Source organism: Symphalangus syndactylus, chromosome 14 (genome assembly GCF_028878055.3).
Source record: "Symphalangus syndactylus isolate Jambi chromosome 14, NHGRI_mSymSyn1-v2.1_pri, whole genome shotgun sequence".
NCBI classification, from domain to species: Eukaryota; Metazoa; Chordata; class Mammalia; order Primates; family Hylobatidae; genus Symphalangus; species Symphalangus syndactylus.
Window position 1 is genome coordinate 114,331,581 of NC_072436.2, and position 18,836 is coordinate 114,350,416.

Sequence of the window (18,836 nt, forward strand, 5' to 3'; positions counted from 1 at the left end):
CAGGTGTCACCCAGGTCAAGAGGGGCTTGGCCTCATTTGGCACAGTCTTTGGAGAAAGAAAAGAGCAGTCAGGGTGGGGGGCATGGGTCATAGTGAGCTGGGCTAGGGACCTTGAGGACAATAGGAATAGTGTAGGCATGCAGGGTCCCCAGACTCCGATGGCCACCGGGGCCAGGGAGAGCCTGGAGCCCCAAGTCCCCCACTAGGCAGCCAAAGGGGAGTGAAAGGGGAGCCCCCCTCCAGCTCCCTCCTGGCAGCTCCCCACCAGCCCCTCAGCTCCCCAGCGCCACCCCAGGGATCCAGTGGACACTGGGGACTATGGTGGCGGGTCAGGCTTCACCCCTGCACAGGGACATTGTTTTAGTCTCTGAGATGGGATAGAACCATCAATAGTACAGAAGGAGAGAGCAAAATGAGACAGCATTAGGGGCAAGAAAGGGAAGAGGGAGTAGGATTGAAAGGGAGGAAGTTGAAGGGAGAGACAGGCAAACTGTGAGAAGGGGAAGAAATGAGGCCACAAGCATCGTGGGGAGGGGGGCCTGGGGGAGCCCTCTGCTCTGTGTGCCAAGGCCAATCCCTGAATTGCTGCAGCAAGACGGTGTGACCTCACAGTTGGCTCTTTTTCCACCAAACGCATCGGTGGTGAGCACGGGAACCAGAAAGACTTGAAACAGTCAAGTGGCACCTAGCCCTGGATGGGATGGCCATCCCAGAATATCCCACGGGCGCTGCACCAGCCTCCTCATGGATCAGCCAAGAGGCAAATATAAACAATCAGATTTTGTTTAAAAAAATTAATAACTAGTTACTGGTAGAAATAACATGAAATAAAAAGGATGCACACAGCCCAGTCTGGTTCCCATGGGGAAATTGGTCTTGGAAATAATGGCCCCCAAATGAAATGCACAGTGGCAGGAGCTGTAATTGGAAGTGATTCTAATGAAACCATTTCAGCAAATAAAAAGGAAAATTGTTTTGCTGTTTTTTTTTTTTTTGAGACGGAGTTTCGCTCTTTGTTGCCCAGGCTGGAATGCAATGGCGCCATCTCGGCTCACTGAAACCTCCACCTCCTGGATTCAAGTGATTCTCCTGTCTCAGCCTCCAAAGTGGCTGAAATTACAGGCGCCCACCACCACGCCCAGGTAATTTTTATATTTTTAATAGAGATGGGGTTTCATCATGTTGGCCAGGCTGGTCTCAAACTCCTGACCTCAGGTGATCCGCCCACCTTGGCCTCCCAAAGTGTTGAGATTACAGGAGTGAGCCACCACTCCCGGCTGGAAAAGTGTTTTTAAAACCACTTGATGTTGTATTGAAAATGGATCAAGGAATTAAATTGGCTTGTTGGAAAATTCACTCTAGAAAGTTGTGTTTATATGACAATGTAGAATGAGAACGTGCACTGTGCTGTTTGTATTTATATGCACAGGATAAAACAGCCACTGGGTCAACATGGGGGTGCCCTACACAGACCCCTCCCCTCTATCCAGGGCCCCAGCACCCTTTCTGGGCCCGGCTCAGGGCCCGGGGTCTCAGCCGGGGATGTGGAGGGGACCTAGTGCAGTGGGGAGAGCGCATGGGTCTCAGCCTGGGACGTGGAGGGGACTTGGTGGGGGTGGGGGGTGCATGGGTCTCAGCCTGGGACGTGGAGGGGACTTGGTGGGGGTGGGGGCTGCATGGGTCTCAGCCTGGGACGTGGAGGGGACTTGGTGGGGGTGGGGGGTGCATGGGTCTCAGCCTTGGACGTGGAGGGGACTTGGTGGGGGTGAGGGGGGTGCACGGGTCTCAGCCTGGGACGTGGAGAGGACTTGGTGGGGGTGGGGGGCGCAGTGGGGTGGGGCTCACAGGTTGGTGGGCTCCTCGGGGGGCTTCCTGCTGACTGGGGACGCAATGTGCAGAGCTCTTGAGAGCCTGGTGGACCCTGGGGCCTGCTGGGGGTCCCTTAGGGGTGGAATCAGCGGTGGCAGCAGCGGCAGAGGTGGCAGGGAAGGTGGTTGAGCTGGCATCGTCGCGTGAGGGCCTGAGGCAGCTGAGCAGGCACTGGAGCGGGGGCACATGGCTGGGAGGGGCAGGAGAAACCCCAGATGTGTGCCAAGAACCTTCTGGGAGACACTATCCTGATAGGGCCATCCCCACTACAGAGAAGAGAAGCCCAGGACTAGAAGCGCTGTACAGGCCATGGCCGGCTGGGCGCCATACCTCGCCTGGGCCTTGGGCACCCTAAATGTCCTGGGTGGGTGACCCAAGATAAATGACACCAGGAATGTTTGCTTAAATGGAGCAGAGCCCCCGGGAGAGAACATGGAGCTTGGAGTCCACAGATCGGGGCTCAGCTCCCGGCTCACTAGCTCTGTGATCTTGGGCCACAGCTCAAGGTGACCGAGCCTCCGCTCCCTCCTCTGTGAAATGGGCAAACAGTGCCTACCTCACAGGAGTTGGGATGAGGTTCTGATAAGGGAGAAACTGCCTTTGAAAACTCTAAAGTACCCTCAGATGCCTGCTACATGGTGATTCAAACCAGAGGAGCTCAGTTCCTTCCAACCTCAGTTCCCTTGTCCCCACCCCTGCAGCTGGGTGGATGCTGGGGACAGATGCCTGGCCTGGGCAACTGGGACGGCACCAGGGCCAGGAATCATCTCTGAAGTGCCATGGGCAGGCAAAGCAGGCAGGAGATGGAGGAGGTGGACAGGAGTGCCCAGGCAGGGTGTGGGGGGTGGGATGAGCCGAGGAGGGACTGGAGACCCTTCCAGAATCACAGCTGGGCTGGGGCTGGGAACCAGGTACTCACGGAGGCAGATGGCGCCAAATAGGGCACTGGAGTGCACACGGTCATACAGGCTTTGTGACGGGGGACACGGAGCCTTCGCAGCTTAGCAGAAAAGAAAAGAGACAGGTGTGGGTGGCATCCACCCCTGGGCCTGTGTCAGGCCGATCCCAGCACCGGCCAGGCTTCTCCCTCTGGTGGGACCAACCCCATTTCCCAGGCTCCCTGGTCCATTCCTTTATGGGATAATCAATGTTCCTCCCTCCTTGCCTTCTTCTTTTTTTTTTTTTTTTCTTGAGGCAGGGTCTCCACTCTGTCACCCAGGCTGGAGCACATGCAGCCTTGAACTCCTGGGCTCAAGCAATCCTCCTACCTCAGCCTCCCGAGTAGCTGGGACTACAGGTGTGCGCCACCACTCCCAGTTAATTTTTTAAATGTTTCTTAGGGAGGAGGTCTCGCTTTGTTGCCCAGGCTAGTCTTGAACTCCTGGGCTCAAGCTATCCTCCCACCTTGACCTCCCAAAGTGGTGAAATTACAGGCGTGAACCATTGCGCCCAGCCCTCCTTGCCTTCTTGAGTGGAGAGTGTCTCAAGGCTAAGATAGAAAAGAAGGCTCTTTGAAAGTAACTCTAGGCCAGAGAGGAGTGCGACGTGATTGCAGCACAGTAAGACACAGGTGAAATGCTGGCAGGGCTATTTATGGTTTAGCTGTCCTGCTGGGGGCCAGAGCACCTAAATGCCCCCATCTTCCTGTCCTTCACCTTTGTTTTTTGTTTTTTTTCATTATTCGAAGTAAAATCCACATAATGTAAAATTAACCAGTTGAAAGTGCACAATTCAGAGGCATTTAGGACACACACAGCATTGCACACCACCACCAATACCTTGTTCTGAAACTTTCCCATTACCCCAAAAGGGGCCCTGTCCCCATTAAGCAGTCACTCTCCCTTTCCCCACCCCAAACCCCAGCCCCTGGAAATCACCAATTTTCCTTCTGTCTATAGATTTTTCTATTCTGGACATTTCTTTTCTTTTTTCTTTCTTTTTTGTTTGAGACCAAGTCTCATTCTTTTGCCCAGGCTGCAGTGCAGTGGCGCAATCATGGCTCACTGCAGCTGGAACCTCTTGGGCTCAAGTGATCCTCCCGCCTCAGCCCCCCAAGTAGCTGGGACTACAGGGTGCCTCACTATGCCTCGCTAATTTTTGTATTTTTTGTAAAGGTAGGGTTTCACCGTGTTGCCCAGGTTGGTCTGGAACTTCTGGGCTCAAGTGATCCTCCGGCTTCAGCTTCCCAAAGTGCTGGGATTACAGGTGTGAGGCACTGTACCTGGCTTTGAGTCTGTTTTGAGTTAGAAGGTTCTTTTGGGGAAATAAATGAGTGACAACAGCAAACTGATCAAGATCTGGCCACAGACAGGTTTCCAACTGATTTCTAATACAGAAGGTCCCTGATTTACGATGGTTTGACTTACCACTTTTCAGCTTTAAGATGCTATAAATCCATCACAATTTCAATGTAATATATAGTAGTCAATAAGTTACATGAGGCTGGGCGAAGTGGCTCACACCTGTAATCCCAGCACTTTGGGACGCCGAGACAGGTGGGTCACTTGAGGCCAGACGTTCGAGACCAGCCTGGCCAACATGGCAAAACCCCGTCTCTACTAAAAATACAAAAATTATCCAGGCATGGTGGCACACGCCTGTAGTTCCAGTCACTTGGGAGGCTTCTGAAGAGGGAGGATTTCTTGAGCCTAGGAGGTTGAGATGGCAGTGAGCTGAGATTGCCCCACTGCACTCCAGCCTTGGCAACAAGAGCAAAACTCCATCTCAAAAAAAAAAGAGAAAGCAGTTGACGCCATCATGATTGAAGTCCTGGCTTGCTGTGTGGGTCTTGGGAATGCATGAGCCAAGGGGGAAAGCCCCTCCCTCTAGATGACAGCCCTTGGGGAGGCCAGTGAATGAGTGGGGACAGGACTGGGTGCATCAGATGTGGACTCCATCTGCCCTGGCCCCCCGGCAAGCAGCCCTCACTCAGCTGGTCATTTGTGAAATTCCTTGGCAGGTTGTTGGAGGGTGAAGGAGGTGGGGCAGGGCCTGGCACGAAGTCGGGGTTCATTAAATATTAAATATTAGCCACTGTTGTGATCCTGCCTGGTGATCCCTGACGCCCAGCCTGAGCCCTCCCAGCAGATACCAGGCAGGGGGCAGGGGTTGGAACGGCCAGTCCTCTCGAGGAGAAGCCACATCCTGCCCGGGAGAAATGCAGGGTTTGAGACGGTGTCTGGCCCGCCCAGAAACAGGGTGTGTTGAATGGTGCTCCCCAAAAAGATACATCTCTAGAAGCTGTGAATGTGAACTTATTTGGAGAAAGGGTCTTTGCAGGTATAATTAGGTTAAGGATATTGAGATGAGATCATCCTGGGTTAGGTCGGGCACAAATCCAAAGACAAATGTCCTTATGGGGGACACAGGAGAGGACACATAGAAGAGAAGCTCACATGGGGACAGACGAGTGCCAGGGAGTGCCAGCAGCCCCAGAAGCTGAAGAGGCAGGGAGGGACCCTCCCTAAGCCTTTGGAGGGAGTGCAGCCCTGCCGAGTCCTTGATTTAGGATTTCCACCCTCCAGGACAGCGGGAGGACCAACTTTGGCTGTATTTTGTTTTTGTTGTTGTTTTTGTTTGGTTTTGTTCTGTTCTTTTTTTTTGTTGTTGTTTGTTTGTTTGTTTGTTTGAGACAGGGTCTGGCTCTGTCGCCCAGGCTGGAGTGCAGTGGTGAGATCATGGCTCACTGCAGCCTCAAATTCCCAGGCTCAAGTGATCCTCCTACCTCAGCCTCCAGAGAAGCTGGGACTACAGGCGCACACCACCATGCCCAGCTAATTTGTTGTTGCCCAGGCTGGAACTTCAGCTGTTTTTTTTTTTTTTTTTTGAGACGAAGTCTCGTTCTGTTGTCCAGGCTAGAGTGCAGTGGCGCGATCTTGGTTCACTGCAGCCTCCGCCTCCTGGGTTCAAGTGATTCTCCCGCCCCAGCCTCCTGAGTAGCTGGGATTAATGGCGTGTGCTACCATGGCCGGCTAATTTTTGTATTTTCAGTAGACATGAGGTTTCACCATGTTGTTCAGGCTGGTCTCGAACTCCTGACCTTGTGATCTGCCTGCCTTGGTCTCCTAAAGTGCTGGGATTACAGGCGTGAGCCACCATGCCCGGCCAATGGGACAGCATGCTACATGGGCCAGGGAAAGAAGGAACTTCAGCTGTTTTAAGCCACCCTGCTTGTGGTAATTTGTCTTGGCAGCCCCAGGAGATGAATGCAGGGTGCCTCCTCCTTTGCCCAGCACATTGACGAAACAGTCCCCCTTCCCTTCTTCCATGTCTGGTCTTCGAGTGAATGGAGGCACAGTGTTGGCAAGAAAGAATTTCTGCCGGTGGGTCAGGCGCAGAGGCTCATGCCTGCAATCCTCGCACTTTGAGAGGCCAAGGCAGGTGGATCACTTGAGGCCAAACACGGCGAAACCCCTTCTCTACTAAAAATACAAACACTAGCCGGGCCTGGTGGCAGTCGCCTGTAATCCCAGCTACTCGGGAGGCTGAGGCAGGAGAATCGCTTGAACCCGGGAGGTGGAGGTTGCAGTGAACTGAGATCACACCACTGCACTCCAGCCTGGGCGACAGAGCGACACTCTGCCTCAAAAACCAACAAACAAACAACAACAACAACAAAACAGAATTTCTGTGGGTGGAGTTCAGGCCCCGGCCATCTTGTGGCTCTGGGACCGCTCCTTATGGGGCGGTGTGTGGCTCCCACCCAGCGGCAAAATGTAGAACTCCCCATCCCCAAGGGGGAAGAGCATTCAAGGGGTGTGCAGAGAAGGCTCCTCTTTTTGTCCTTCGAACCCCGTGATGGACTCCAGAGTCTTGGAGTCCCAGCAGGAACTGGCCAGAGCCGGGCCTCAGCACTGCAGCAACCACATCGACTGATTCCAGATGTGCACAGTCTGGTCTCCCGCTGGCCCAACCCTTACCTGTGATATTAACACATAGCCTCTGGGGTCTGGCCCAAGTCTCCTCCTTGTCACCCCACTGCCCCACCCCAGTCTCCGCCCTTCAGGGAGACTCGGCGTCCTGAGCTCCTGCCTGTGACTGGCTTCCACCCACCATAGGGCCTTTGCACCCACCGTTCCTGCCACACGACCACTCTCCTCTCACCTGACCCCTTCATCCAGCTACGTCCTAGTCCCTCTTCAAGGGCTTCAGGGCAGCTGTCCAGTCCCTCCTCCGTGGACTGGCGTCCCTTGGCACCAGCCCAGCACCTTTCCTAGCCCATCATCCTTCGTCACAGGCCATGGTCCTGTGGCCACGGCCCTCTCTCTGGTCAGCTGTTGATCTCAGGAGCAGCAGATCCTTGCTCCCGTGGTCTCCCTCCCCCATTACAAAGACCATTACAAAGACCGAGTCTCCTGGGGGCCTGCTGTGACCCAATTTTTGTGACTGACTGTGTGAGGACTCCCCGGTCAGGGATAGTGCTGGCTCTCGGCCCCACCTGCATCCTCTCGCCCTGCCCAGCAGAACCAGGGCCCCAGGCAAGGATGCCCCAGGGAGCCCCACGCCCCTCACCTGCCAGCTCCTTTGCGATGGCCGAGGGCTGAGCCCTGCTCTGGCTATTCATGCGGCCTTTGTACAGGATCCCATCCACGCCCAGGATGTCCACCTCGGCCTGTTGGATGGCCCAGGTCCTAGGTTAGGGAGCCCCCGACCCGATCTGCCCCCAAACTTTGGTACATGCAGAAGCCCAGGAGACAGAGGGCAGCCTCTGCTGGGGTCGCCCCCTGCTCGGGGCCTGGTCCCACACCTGGGATTGGGGTGTGCTGACGTCCACCCTCTGAGAAGGAGGCCCCGGCCAGACTCACGTTGTCATAGTTGATCACGTGGGGATCCCCGTAGGGATAGAGCGTCGACAGGTTGCAGGACTTGCACTTGAGGCTGGTGGCATTTTGGGGGCCATCACCCCAGTCCTGCTGACAATCCTCCTGGATACCGAGGTCCTGGAGCTGCAGCTGCTGCTGTTCCCTGCGGCAGGGCAGTGGGTCAGCAGCGACCTGGAGACCCTGCACGCCAGAGCCCAGGACGGGCCCCAAGGGCCTGGCCAGCATCGAGGGAAGACCAGCATTTCTTTCAGCTTGCATTTAGCTGGCACGGCCAGGCAGGCCTGGGGCCTGGCGGATGGATACAGACACACACACTGGGGCAGAGGAATCAAATTGAGACCTGCATTTCCCCAGACCTAGCCATTTCCCTTTGGACCCCTGGCCTGAAGAGCATGTCCTTCTAATGTCTTGATCTCAAGGAGCCAGGGAGGGAGGGTGGCAGAGTCAGCAGAGGCCCCCACGTCCCTCCCCTTCCCATGGCTGTGGTGACTATTCACCGGTTCTTCCCCCACCTGGCCAGACGTCCCCACAGCAGGGTTGGAGGCTGGGGAGATCCCTAGAGCTGTGGGATGTCAGGAGGTTGAGGGGTGGGGCTAGGACCCAGGGAGCCAGCTGGGTGCGGTGGAAACCTGAGGGTTTGGACATCAGCCCTGGACTTGCTAGCAGTGACCTTGGGCAGGTCATTGCAGTTCTCTGAGCCTCAGTTTCTTCAACTGTGACATGGGATGGTAACAGGATACATCTTAGAAGGCAGCTGTGAGGACTCAACAAGGCCAGGTTAGCCCCAGGGCTGGGCACAGTGCCTGCTGGGCACAGCAGCGGCTCCCTGAGGGTCCCCATCATCACCGATTCCTCCACCAAGAAACAGGGGCACGGGCATAGGAACCCTAGCTCACAGGGGGTTGTGAGATTTAAGTAAGAAACACTCTAACACTTCTTGGCCCACAATAGATGTGCAGTAAATATGTCAGCTCCTCCCTCCGCCATCATCTCGTGGGCCTGTCTGCCGCCCCAGCCACCTCTCGGAGTGCCTGTCATGTGAAAGGCTGGCCATGTCCAGGACAATCTTAGGTCCCTGGGCCTGGAGGACGTGTCTCTGCAGGAACAGGGTTCCCAGGCTCCAGAGCGGCCTCCATGCGTGGCGGCCTCCATGCGGGGCACCCACACTGCTCACCTCATCTGTTGTCGCTGCAAGTACTCGTAGCTGTTGGCGCTGGCTGGCCGTAGCCGGGACAGCAGGTGGGCTTTGCGGATGGTGATCAGCTGTCTGTTGGAGGACAAGGGCGCAGCAGGGGCTGTGAGAGGCGTGCTAGGCCAGCAGAGGGCTCGGCTCCCACCCCTCCAGGAAGCCTTCCCAGCAGGAGGAAGGAGGTGCGGACTCAGGTCACCACCCTCGAATGCCAGAAGCTTCCACAGCATAGAAGTAGAAGGGCCCCCACCGAGAGGCATCTCAGGAGCTCTGATCATCACAGTAAGACACAAAAAACAACTGTTCTATTTCTAAAAGTAAAAACCAGGCTGGGCGCGGTGGCATACACCTATGATCCCAGCACTTTGGGAGGCTGAGGTGGGCAGATCACTTGAGGTCAGGAGTTTGAGACCAGCCTTGGCAACATGGCCTTTTTTTTTTGATATGAGGTCTCACTGTCACCCAGGCTGGAGAGCAGCGGCACAATTCTAACTCACTACAGCCTCGAACTCCTGGGCTCAAGCCATCCTCCCATCTCAGCCTCCTGAGTAGCTGGGACTACAGGCAGGCGCCATCATACAAGGCCGCATATTTGAATATTTTTGATGGCTGTAGAACAGTGTATGTGGACATGTGTATCTTGAAGGCTGGGGAACCCTGCATATGAATGTGGATACACATGGCACATATAGAACAGTGTAGATGGATGTGTATGGACTTGATGGTACAGAACAGTGTATGTGGATGTGTAGATACCTGCTGCATAGAGAATGCTGTATGTGGACGTGTATGGACTTGATGGCTGGAGAACGCTGTATGTGGATGTGTAGACACACAGCATGCATGGAACAGTGCACATGTAAGTGCATGGAGATGACCTCCATGGGCCCCACAAACCCTTAGGGCCGGGGCACCCTGGGCGGTGGTACTCACGGGCCAGTCATCATCTCCACGGGCCGGTCACAGGAGATGCACTTCACACGCTCGAACAGCTTCCTGAAAGGCACATGGTCATCAGCCACTGCCCCTGCTGGGCCCAGGCCATGTGTGGGAGGCTGCAGCCAGCCAGGGCCCCAGGGCTGCACCCCTCCTGCCAGTGCCCGGCCCAGCTCAGCCCCACAGGCCCTGCAGTCTCCAACCACTCTTGTGGTTTCTCTGCTGCCTCAAACACAAGGGATGGTCTTTAAAGCTGTGTGAGGGGTGGTCTGAGGACAGGAGCTCCATAAATATTGGGTCCCTCTGCCTGGGGCACTGTCTGGGTGGGGGTTGGGGTCCTGGATCTGCCCAGGTCTCCTTCCCCCTCTGAGCCTTGGTTTCCCCATTGGCAGGAATAGGGCTGGATCACCTCTGCCAGCTCAGGCCACAGCTTCCCTCCTCCTCAGTGCTCTCAGCCACAGCCAAGCCCCTCTCATCCACAGGTCTGGAATCTTTCCTCCCAGAGCTTCCAGGGTGTGTCCCCCACAGCCTGGGCAGCAGGACCCCTACCAGGAGGGGCTCGAGCGGGCACTCACCTCCTAAAGCCGGCAGCACTGTCAGGATCCAATCTTAAGCCCTCAATCAGCAGCTTCCGGATGATTTTCCAGATCTCTTCCATTTCTTTCTTCAAGGGATCCAGATCACTGTGGACTAACTGCCAAAAGCCAAGGGGAAGACAAGAAAGAATAGTCAACGAATTCACACCCTGCCTCTTTCCAGAAGAGGGTTGCAGCAACCTGGGAAGTTACAGGGTGTAACAAAATTCAACTAAAATAGTGAGGGAATCCAGGAAAGGGAAAATAACACAGCTTCGATGAGGCTCAACCCCTACTAGATGCTAGTGGTAGAGGGCAGCTGCAAGGTGAGCTTCCTAGCAGCCGAAGCAAAAAACACCATCAGCTACTGTCTCCAAAAGACCAAATCAAACCAAGCTCAACTGCAGGCTGGGTGGTCTGAGAAGCCTTTCTCGCAATGGTCCCACTGCATCTGATATTCACACACTCAACACATGTTTATTGAGGGTCTGTATGTAAAGTGGGCAGGTTTATGGCGTTTAGTATATTTACAGATTTGTGTGACCATCATAATCAATCGTATTTATTTATTTATTTTTAATTTTGTTTATTTATTTTTGAGACAGAATCTCACTCTGTGGCCCAGGCTGGAGTGCAGTGGTGTGATCTCTGCTCACTGCAACCTCCACCTCCCGGGTTCAAGCAATTCTTCTGCCTCAGCCTCCCACCTGGCTTTTTTTTTTTTTTTTTTTGAGAGGGAGTTTCGCTCTTGTTGCTCAGGCTGGAGTACAATGGTGCGATCTCAGCTCACTGCAACCTCCGCCTCCCAGGTTCAAGCAATTCTCCTGCCTCAGCCTCCCAAGTAGCTGGGATTACAGGCGCATGCCCCCACACCCGGCTAATTTTTTTTTTTTTTTTTTACTTTTAGTAGAAATGGGGTTTCACCATGTTAGCCAGGCTGGTCTCAAACTCCTGACCTCAGGTGATCCGCCCACCTCAGCCTCCCAAAGTGCTGGGATTACAGACGTGAGCCACCACGCCTGGCCTAATTTTTGTATTTTTAGTAGAGACGGGGTTTCACCATATTGGCCAGGCTGGTCTCAAACTCCTGACTTCATGATCTGCCCGCCTCAGCCTCCAAAAGTGCTGGGATTACAGATGTGAGCCACCGCACCCGGCCTTATCTATTTACTTTTATTTTATATTATTTATTTATTTATTTTTGAGACGGAGTTTCACTTCTGTTGCCCAGGCTGGAGTGCAATGGTGCGATCTCGGTTCACTGCAACCTCCACCTCCCGGGTTCAAGCGATTCTCCTTGCCTCAGTCTCCCGAGTAGCTGGGATTACAGGCCCCCACTACCGCATCCAGCTAGTTTTGTATTTTTAGTAGAGACAGTGTTTCACCATGTTGGTCAGGCTGGTCTGGAACTCCTCATCTCAAGTGATCCACCCCCCTCTGCCTCTCAAAGTGCTGGGATTACAGGTGTGAGCCACCGCGCCTGGCCAAAAATAGTTTTTTTAAGTAGAGATGGAGTCTTGCTATGTTGCCAGGATTGGTCTCAAACCCCTGGGCTCAAATCCTCCCATCTCAACCTCCCAAAGTGCTGGGATTACAGGTGTGAGTCACTGTGCCACCTGAGGGAGTATTTTTTTGAGACGGAGTCTCACTCTGTCGCCCAGGTTGGAGTGCAGTGGCATGATCTTGGCTTACTACAAGCTCTGCCTCCCGGGTTCAGGCCATTCTCCTGCCTCAGCCTCCTGAGTAGCTGGGACTACAGGCGCCCGCCACCAGGCCTCGCTAATTTTTGTTGTATTTTTTAGTAGAGACAGGGTTTCACCGTGTTGGTCAGGATGGTCTCAATCTTCTGACCTCATGATCCGCCCACCTCAGCCTCTCAAATTGCTGGGATTACAGGCGTGAGCCACTGCGCCTAGCCGATGGAGTATTTTTTTTAAGTTACAGAAATGGTGACATTTCACTAATAAATATTTGAGTGTGATAACATTTTATTATATAACCACAACACTATTATCATGTTTAACACAATTAGCAACAATTCGTGAGTTGGATGTCATCTCCAGCCCATTTGTAGACGTGGTTCAATTAAACCAGGAAACAAGTAAAATGTCTTCATGTGTTGCTTTTGGTTGTTCTGAGCCCTTTTTTTTTTTTTTTTTTTTTTTTTTTGAGATAGGGTCTCACTCTGAGTGCCTGCCAGGGTGCTGCTGCTGCCCAGGCTGGAGTGCTGTGGCACAATTTTGGTTCACTGCAGTCTCAACCTCCCAGGCTCAGGTATTCTCTCACCTCAGCCTCCTGAGTAGTTGGAACTGCAGGTATGTGCCACCGCACCTGGCTTTTTTTTTTTTTTGGGTGGGGGACAGAGTTTCACCATGTTGCCCAGGCTGGTCTTGAACTCCTGGGCTCAAGCGATCTGCCTGCTTTGGCCTCCCAAAGTACCGGGATTACAGGAGTGAGCCACCACACCTGGCTGCAATATCTTTTATGATGGAAGGCAGTCACCCTCCATCATCCCTCTAACATCCTGTTGGTTACACAAGTTGGTCCCATTCAACATGGGAGGGGGCTACACAACTGTGTGGATACCAAGAGGTATGGCTGGCAACCGCCCTGGAGGCTAACTATGCCACTCTCCTGGCTGGGTAAGCGCAGAGATGTGGGGTGGAGGAGAGTCTCTGAGGGACGTGACAGTCATTCATTTATTCATTCATCATTTACTGACTGCCAGTGATGTGTCAGACCCCGGGGAAATGTCTAGAGGAGTCATACCCCTTCCTCATAGTAGACTGCAACAGTTGGTCCAACGAAGTGCTACATGGTTCTTGCAACTGAGGTGGCTGGACTGGCCCAAAGAGGTTAAATTTGGTTTAGAATCAGGCAGCTCTGGGTTTGAGTCTTAAGCTCCACCATGAGCAGCAGCGTTTCCTGAGGGAAGTATAATAACCTCTCTGAGGCTCAGTGTTCTCCTTAGTGAAATGGGGATCAATTCACTTATTGACTATGTATGGGGCAGGTGTCCAGAGTGAGGCCCTGTATGAAAAAAAAAAAAAAAAAGACATTGCTGCTTCTTCCTTCCCCTCTTGGATCATTTGCTCTGGGAGATGTCAGCTGCCATGTCATGAGGACACTCAAGTGGCACAAAGGCAGAGTCCATGGGATGAGGAACTGAAGAGTGTTACCAACAGCCACGTGAGAGAATCTTCTTTGAATTGGCTCATCCAGCCTCATTCGAGCCTTCAGATGAGACCAGCACTGGATGACATCTTGACTGCAATTTCATGGGAAACCCTGAGCCACCCAGCTAAGCTGCTGGGTCACTCCCAAATTCTTGATCCTCCTAAACTGAAAACGTTTGTTGTTTGCAGTTGCTAAATTCTGGGTTAATTTGTTAGGAATAAAGTGAAAAATCAACATGGGGGCACTCACCTTGGTGTTCATGTCCTTGCTGAGCTCCTCCACAGCCTTCTTCCAGCTGTCCTCATGGATCGTGACCTTGAAGAGCATGCCCTGAATCATCTCGTTCAGCTCCAAGGCCACAGTCTCCAGGTCAACTCGGCTTGCCTTGCCTGCCAGGGCACTCCTGTCGGCTTTCTAGGGAGACAGGGAGTTCAGGGAGGCGTGGCTGCTGGGATGGAGGAAGGCAAAGCTGGGAGACATCACACCCCTTCGGTCTGGTGCTTCTAGTTTGGGACTCTGGACTTTTAGCCTTGGCTTAAATGCAACCCTGGGGTCTATGTGGATTCAAACACGATCTCAAGACCAAAGCCAAGGTTTTCCTATAACAGGGAAGTTGATGTATGATTTTATTATTATCATGTGTTTTTTTGAGACAGGATCTTGCTCAAGGTTGCCCAGGCTGGATTGCAGTGGCGCAATCATAGCTCACTGCAGCCTCCACCTCCTGGGCTCAAGGGATCCTTCCGCCTCAGCCTCCTGAGTGGCTGGGACTACAGGCATGCTCCATCATGCCCAGCTAATTTTTTTATTTTTTTGTAGAGATGTGATCTTGCTATGTTTCCTAGGCTGTTCTCAAACTCTTGGCCTCAAGTGATCCTATCATCTCCCAAAGTGCTGGGATTACAGGAATGAGCCACCCTGTGCACAGCTGATGTGTGATTTTCAAGTTCACATAACAAGGGAGTTAATAATCCTCAATTGCTGAAAACAGGAGTTGATGTGACTCCTGTTTTCCTTTTCTTTTTTTTTTTTTTTGAGACAGAGTTTTTGCTCTTGTTGCCCAGGCTGGAGTGCAATGTCATGATCTTGGTTCACTGCAACCTCTGCCTCCCAGGTTCAAGTGATTCTCCTGTCTCAGCCTCCCAAGTAGCTGAGATCACAGTTACCTGCCACCACGCCTGGCTACTTTTTGTATTTTTACTAGAGATGGAGTTTCATCATGTTGGCCAGGCTGGTCTTGAACTCCTGACCTCAGGTGATCCACCTGCCTTGGCCTCCCAAAGTGCTGGGATTACAGGCATGAGCCACTGTGCCCAGCCAACTCCTGTCTTCAATATGAACAAAGGGAGAGGGAAATTCTGGAAGACTCTCTGGCGGGCTTTGCCTGGATGGCGCCGTTTCCCTGGGAAGGGGAGCAGGGAAGGCAGAGGAACCTCTGCTCACTCACCTCTCTCAGCTCCTCCTCCATCGTGCTCTTATTCACCTTGTTCATTTCCAGTCTTTTGATTTGAGCCTGGAGAGTCTAAGAACAGAAGCACAGGCATGTCTGCCATCCTGGAGAGCCTTGAGGATAAAATGCCAACCTCCCACCTCTATCACTGCCATGTGCTGGGGAGGGATAGCGGGCCGTGTGGACAACAGGCAGGTGGGCATGGGCGTTAGAAGACTAAGGCTCAAGGGCTCCAGGTGCCCAGATGAGAAGGGAAGGAACGTGTGACTTGGGACAAGCTGTCCCCTCAGAGGTGGTACCATAGGAACTTTCCTCCATGGGGAGTTAGACCCAAGGAAGGAAAGCACAAACCAATGTGGAACGATTTCGCTCCCTGGATGTTTAAGGCATGTTTACCACTTCCGATCTGTCCTGGGGTCCCAGCAGGAATTCCAGTCTACTATCATCCGAGCACTTATCACAGCCACACACACTGTGCCCAAGTGTTAGGGGAAAACCTCACGTCCCATCCCCACAACTCCACAAAGAACCAAATGCCCCCATGAATTCCACCCTCTCTCCAATTACTACATCCCCCTTGTAATAGGAGCAGCAGCTGGTCAGCTTGGGAAGAGCCTCCATTTCCCCAGAGGGTCGGGCCATAGTTCCTGCAAAGCTGCAAACAGGCTTCTACCTCTCTCTTCCTGTCGGGTGTCCCTCTCATGCTTACGAACAGAACTCTGGACTTTTAGCTGGAACCCAGCTGCCCAGAATCAAGATTCCATTTCACAGCCTCCCTTATAGCTTAGTGTGGCCACTGGGGTGTCAACAGAAGTGAATGAGTATCTTTAATGTGTTTCTTTCTTTTTCTTTTTCTTTTCTTTTTTTTTTTTTTTACAGAATCTGCTCTGTCGCCCAGGCTGGACTGCAGTGGCACGATCTCGGCTCACTGCAACCGCCGCCTCCTGGGTTCAAGAGATTCTCCCACCTCAGCCTCCCGAGTAGCTGGTGTCACTGGCACCCAACACCACACCTGGCTAAGTTTTGTATTTTTAGTAGATATGGGGTTTCACCATGTTGGCCAGGCTGGTCTCGAACTCTTGACCTCAAACGATTCGCCTGCCTCAGCCTCCCAAAGTGCTGGGATTACAGGTGCGAGCCACCGCGCCTGGCTCCAGTATGTAGTTTTCTATCCTTCCCCCTCTCTCTATTATCCTGAGTCTCCTGTGTCCATTATCCTGCTCGGTCTGTCTTTGCACACCTATGGCTTAGCTCACTTAGAAGTGAGAACATGCAGTCTTTGCTTTCCACTTCCAAGTTGCTTCACTTAGAATAATGGCCCCGGCCTCCATCCAAGTTGCTCCAGAGCCAAGGGACACCTTGAGCCACCAGAAGCTGGGACAGGTGGGCCGGGCGCGGTGGCTCACGCCTGTAATCCCAGCACTTTGGGAGGCCGAGGCGGGCGGATCACAAGGTCAGGAGATCAAGACCACGGTGAAACCCCGTCTCTACTAAAAATACAAAAAATTAGCCGGGCGCAGTGGCGGGCGCCTGTAGTCCCAGCTACTCCGGAGGCTGAGGCAGGAGAATGGCGTGAACCCGGGAGGCGGAGCTTGCAGTGAGCCGAGATGGCGCCACTGCACTCCAGCCTGGGCGACAGACCGAGACTCTGTCTCAAAAAAAAAGAGAAGCTGGGAGAGGCGAGGAGGCTCCTCTGAGCTTTCAGGTGGAACACAGCCTATGACACCTTGATTTCAGAATTCTCGCCTCCAGAACCCCAAGAGTGATTTGCCGCAGCAACCGCAGGGAACTGATCCAACCAGGAGGTGGCAGAATCAGGATTCAAACCTAGGCACGTCTGTTCCAAAGCCTGGGCTCTGAACCACAGGCATGCCAGGCCACCTCCCAGCCCAGCAGGCTTGGGCTCGTTTCTTTGCTGGAGTCTCTGTTTCCTCCTCTTTATTTTTATTTTATTTTATTTTTTTAATTTTTTGAGGCAGGCTCTTGCTCTGTCACTCAGGCTGGAGTAAAGTGGCTTGATCACAGCTCACTGTAGTCTCAGCCTCCCAGGCTCAAGTAAGCCTCCTGCCTCAGCTTCCAGAGGAGCTGGGACTGCAGGTGACACCACCCACCTGGCTTTTTTTTTTTTTTTTGTAGAGACAGGGGTCTCACTATTTTGCCTCAGGCTGGTCTGGAACTCCTAGGCTCAAAGGATCCTCCCCCCTCAGCCTCCCAAAGTGCTGGGAATACAAGAGCCATCAAACCTGGCCTTATTTATGCTTTTTATTTTTATTTTTTGAGACAGGGTCTCAGTCTGTCACCCAGGCTAGAATGCAGTGGTGTGAGCTCGGCTCACTGCAATCTCCACCTCCCAGACTCCAGTGATCCTCCCACCTCTGCTTTCCCGATAGCTGGGACTACAGGTGCAAGCCACCATGCCAGGCTATATTCATGTTTTATAATCTTATTATTTTGGCTGGGCACGGTGGCTAATGCCTGTAATCCCAGCACTTTGGGAGGCTGAGGTGGGTGGATCACTTGAGGTCAGGAGTTCGAGACCAGCCTGGCCAATGTGGGGAAACCCTATCTCTACTAAAAATACAAAAAAATTGGCCGGACATGGTGGCTCACCCTGTAATCCCAGCACTTTGGGAGGCCGAGGTGGGCAAATCACCTGAGGTCAGGAGTTCGAGACCATGGTGAAACCCTGTCTCTACTCAAAAAATTAGCCAAGTGTGGTGGCACACGCCTGTCATCCCAGCTACTCGGGAGGCTGAGGCAGGAGAATCACTTGAACTCGGGAGGCAAACGTTGCAGTGAGCCAAGATTGCGCCATTGCACTCCAGCCTGGGCAACAGAGTGAAATTCCTCCTCGAACGAAAACAAAAACAAACAAAAAAACCACAAAAATTAACTAGGCGTGGTGGCACACGCCTGTAGTCCCAACTGCTCAGGAGGCTGAGGCAGAAGAATCGCTTGAACCCGGGAGGCGGAGGTTACAGTGAGCCAAGATTGAGCCACTGCACTCCAGCCTGGGTGACAGAGCGAGACTCCATCTTAAAAAAAAAAAAAAAAAATTAGCCAGGCATGGTGACATGCGCCTGTAGTCCCAGCTACTCAGGAGGCCGAGGTGGGAGGATCCCTTGAGCCTGGGAGTTCAAGGCTGCACTGAGCCGTGATTAGGCCACTGCTTTCCAGCCTAGGTGACAGAGCAAGACCCCAAGCGACACTGGGAAACCTAAGTCTTACATGTAAGTCACATGGTGGAGAGCAAGACAGAGACACAGTTATGAGATCTTGCTCCCATCCTGCATTTGTCACCGTGCTACTGCCTTGTGTCATCTACAGGATTGCTTTCGGACTTAAGAGTTACTGTTATTCCTCGAAATGGTTTTCCTAACACTAGCTGTGGAGTAATCCATCCTTCCTGTAGTGGTCATATGGTAAATTCTTGTAAATCTTAGATCTGGTCTTCTTGGCCTATTTTTTGTTTGTTTGTTTTTGAGATAGAGTCTTGCTCTCTTGCCCAGGCTAGAGTGCAGTGGTGCGATCTTAACTCACTGTGGCCTCCACCTCCTGGGCTGAAGCAATTTTCCTGCCTCAGCCTCCCAAGTAACTAGGATTACAGGCATGCGCCACCATGCCCAGCTAATTTTTTTGTATTTTTAGTAGAGACACAGTTTCACCATGTTGGCCAGGCTGGTATCAAACTCCTGACCTCAAGTGATCCACCCACGTCAGCCTCCCAAAGTGCTGGAATTGCAAGCGTGAGCCATCCTGCCCAGCCTTCTTGGCCTATTGATCTGCCTATTCCTACACTAGTTCTACCTTATTTTTTA

At 52.9% G+C, this 18,836-nt stretch overlaps 1 protein-coding gene across 3 annotated transcripts in view; it reads right to left on the minus strand.

Moving 5' to 3' along the window:
- Window positions 1-1,818: 1,818 nt before the first annotated feature.
- The window catches only part of C14H16orf96 (chromosome 14 C16orf96 homolog), a 44,325-nt gene continuing 27,307 nt past the window's right edge, over window positions 1,819-18,836 (minus strand). For all 3 annotated transcript variants that reach the window (XM_055242843.2, XM_055242842.2, XM_055242844.1), the window contains 9 exons: window positions 15,016-15,090; window positions 13,818-13,982; window positions 10,392-10,510; window positions 9,814-9,876; window positions 8,866-8,958; window positions 7,674-7,833; window positions 7,381-7,480; window positions 2,789-2,869; window positions 1,819-2,059 (listed from right to left, as the gene is read on the minus strand). In XM_055242843.2, the coding sequence (XP_055098818.1) occupies window positions 1,842-2,059; window positions 2,789-2,869; window positions 7,381-7,480; window positions 7,674-7,833; window positions 8,866-8,958; window positions 9,814-9,876; window positions 10,392-10,510; window positions 13,818-13,982; window positions 15,016-15,090 (1,074 nt within the window). In that variant the 3' untranslated portion in view covers window positions 1,819-1,841. The remainder of the gene's footprint in view (window positions 2,060-2,788; window positions 2,870-7,380; window positions 7,481-7,673; window positions 7,834-8,865; window positions 8,959-9,813; window positions 9,877-10,391; window positions 10,511-13,817; window positions 13,983-15,015; window positions 15,091-18,836) is intronic.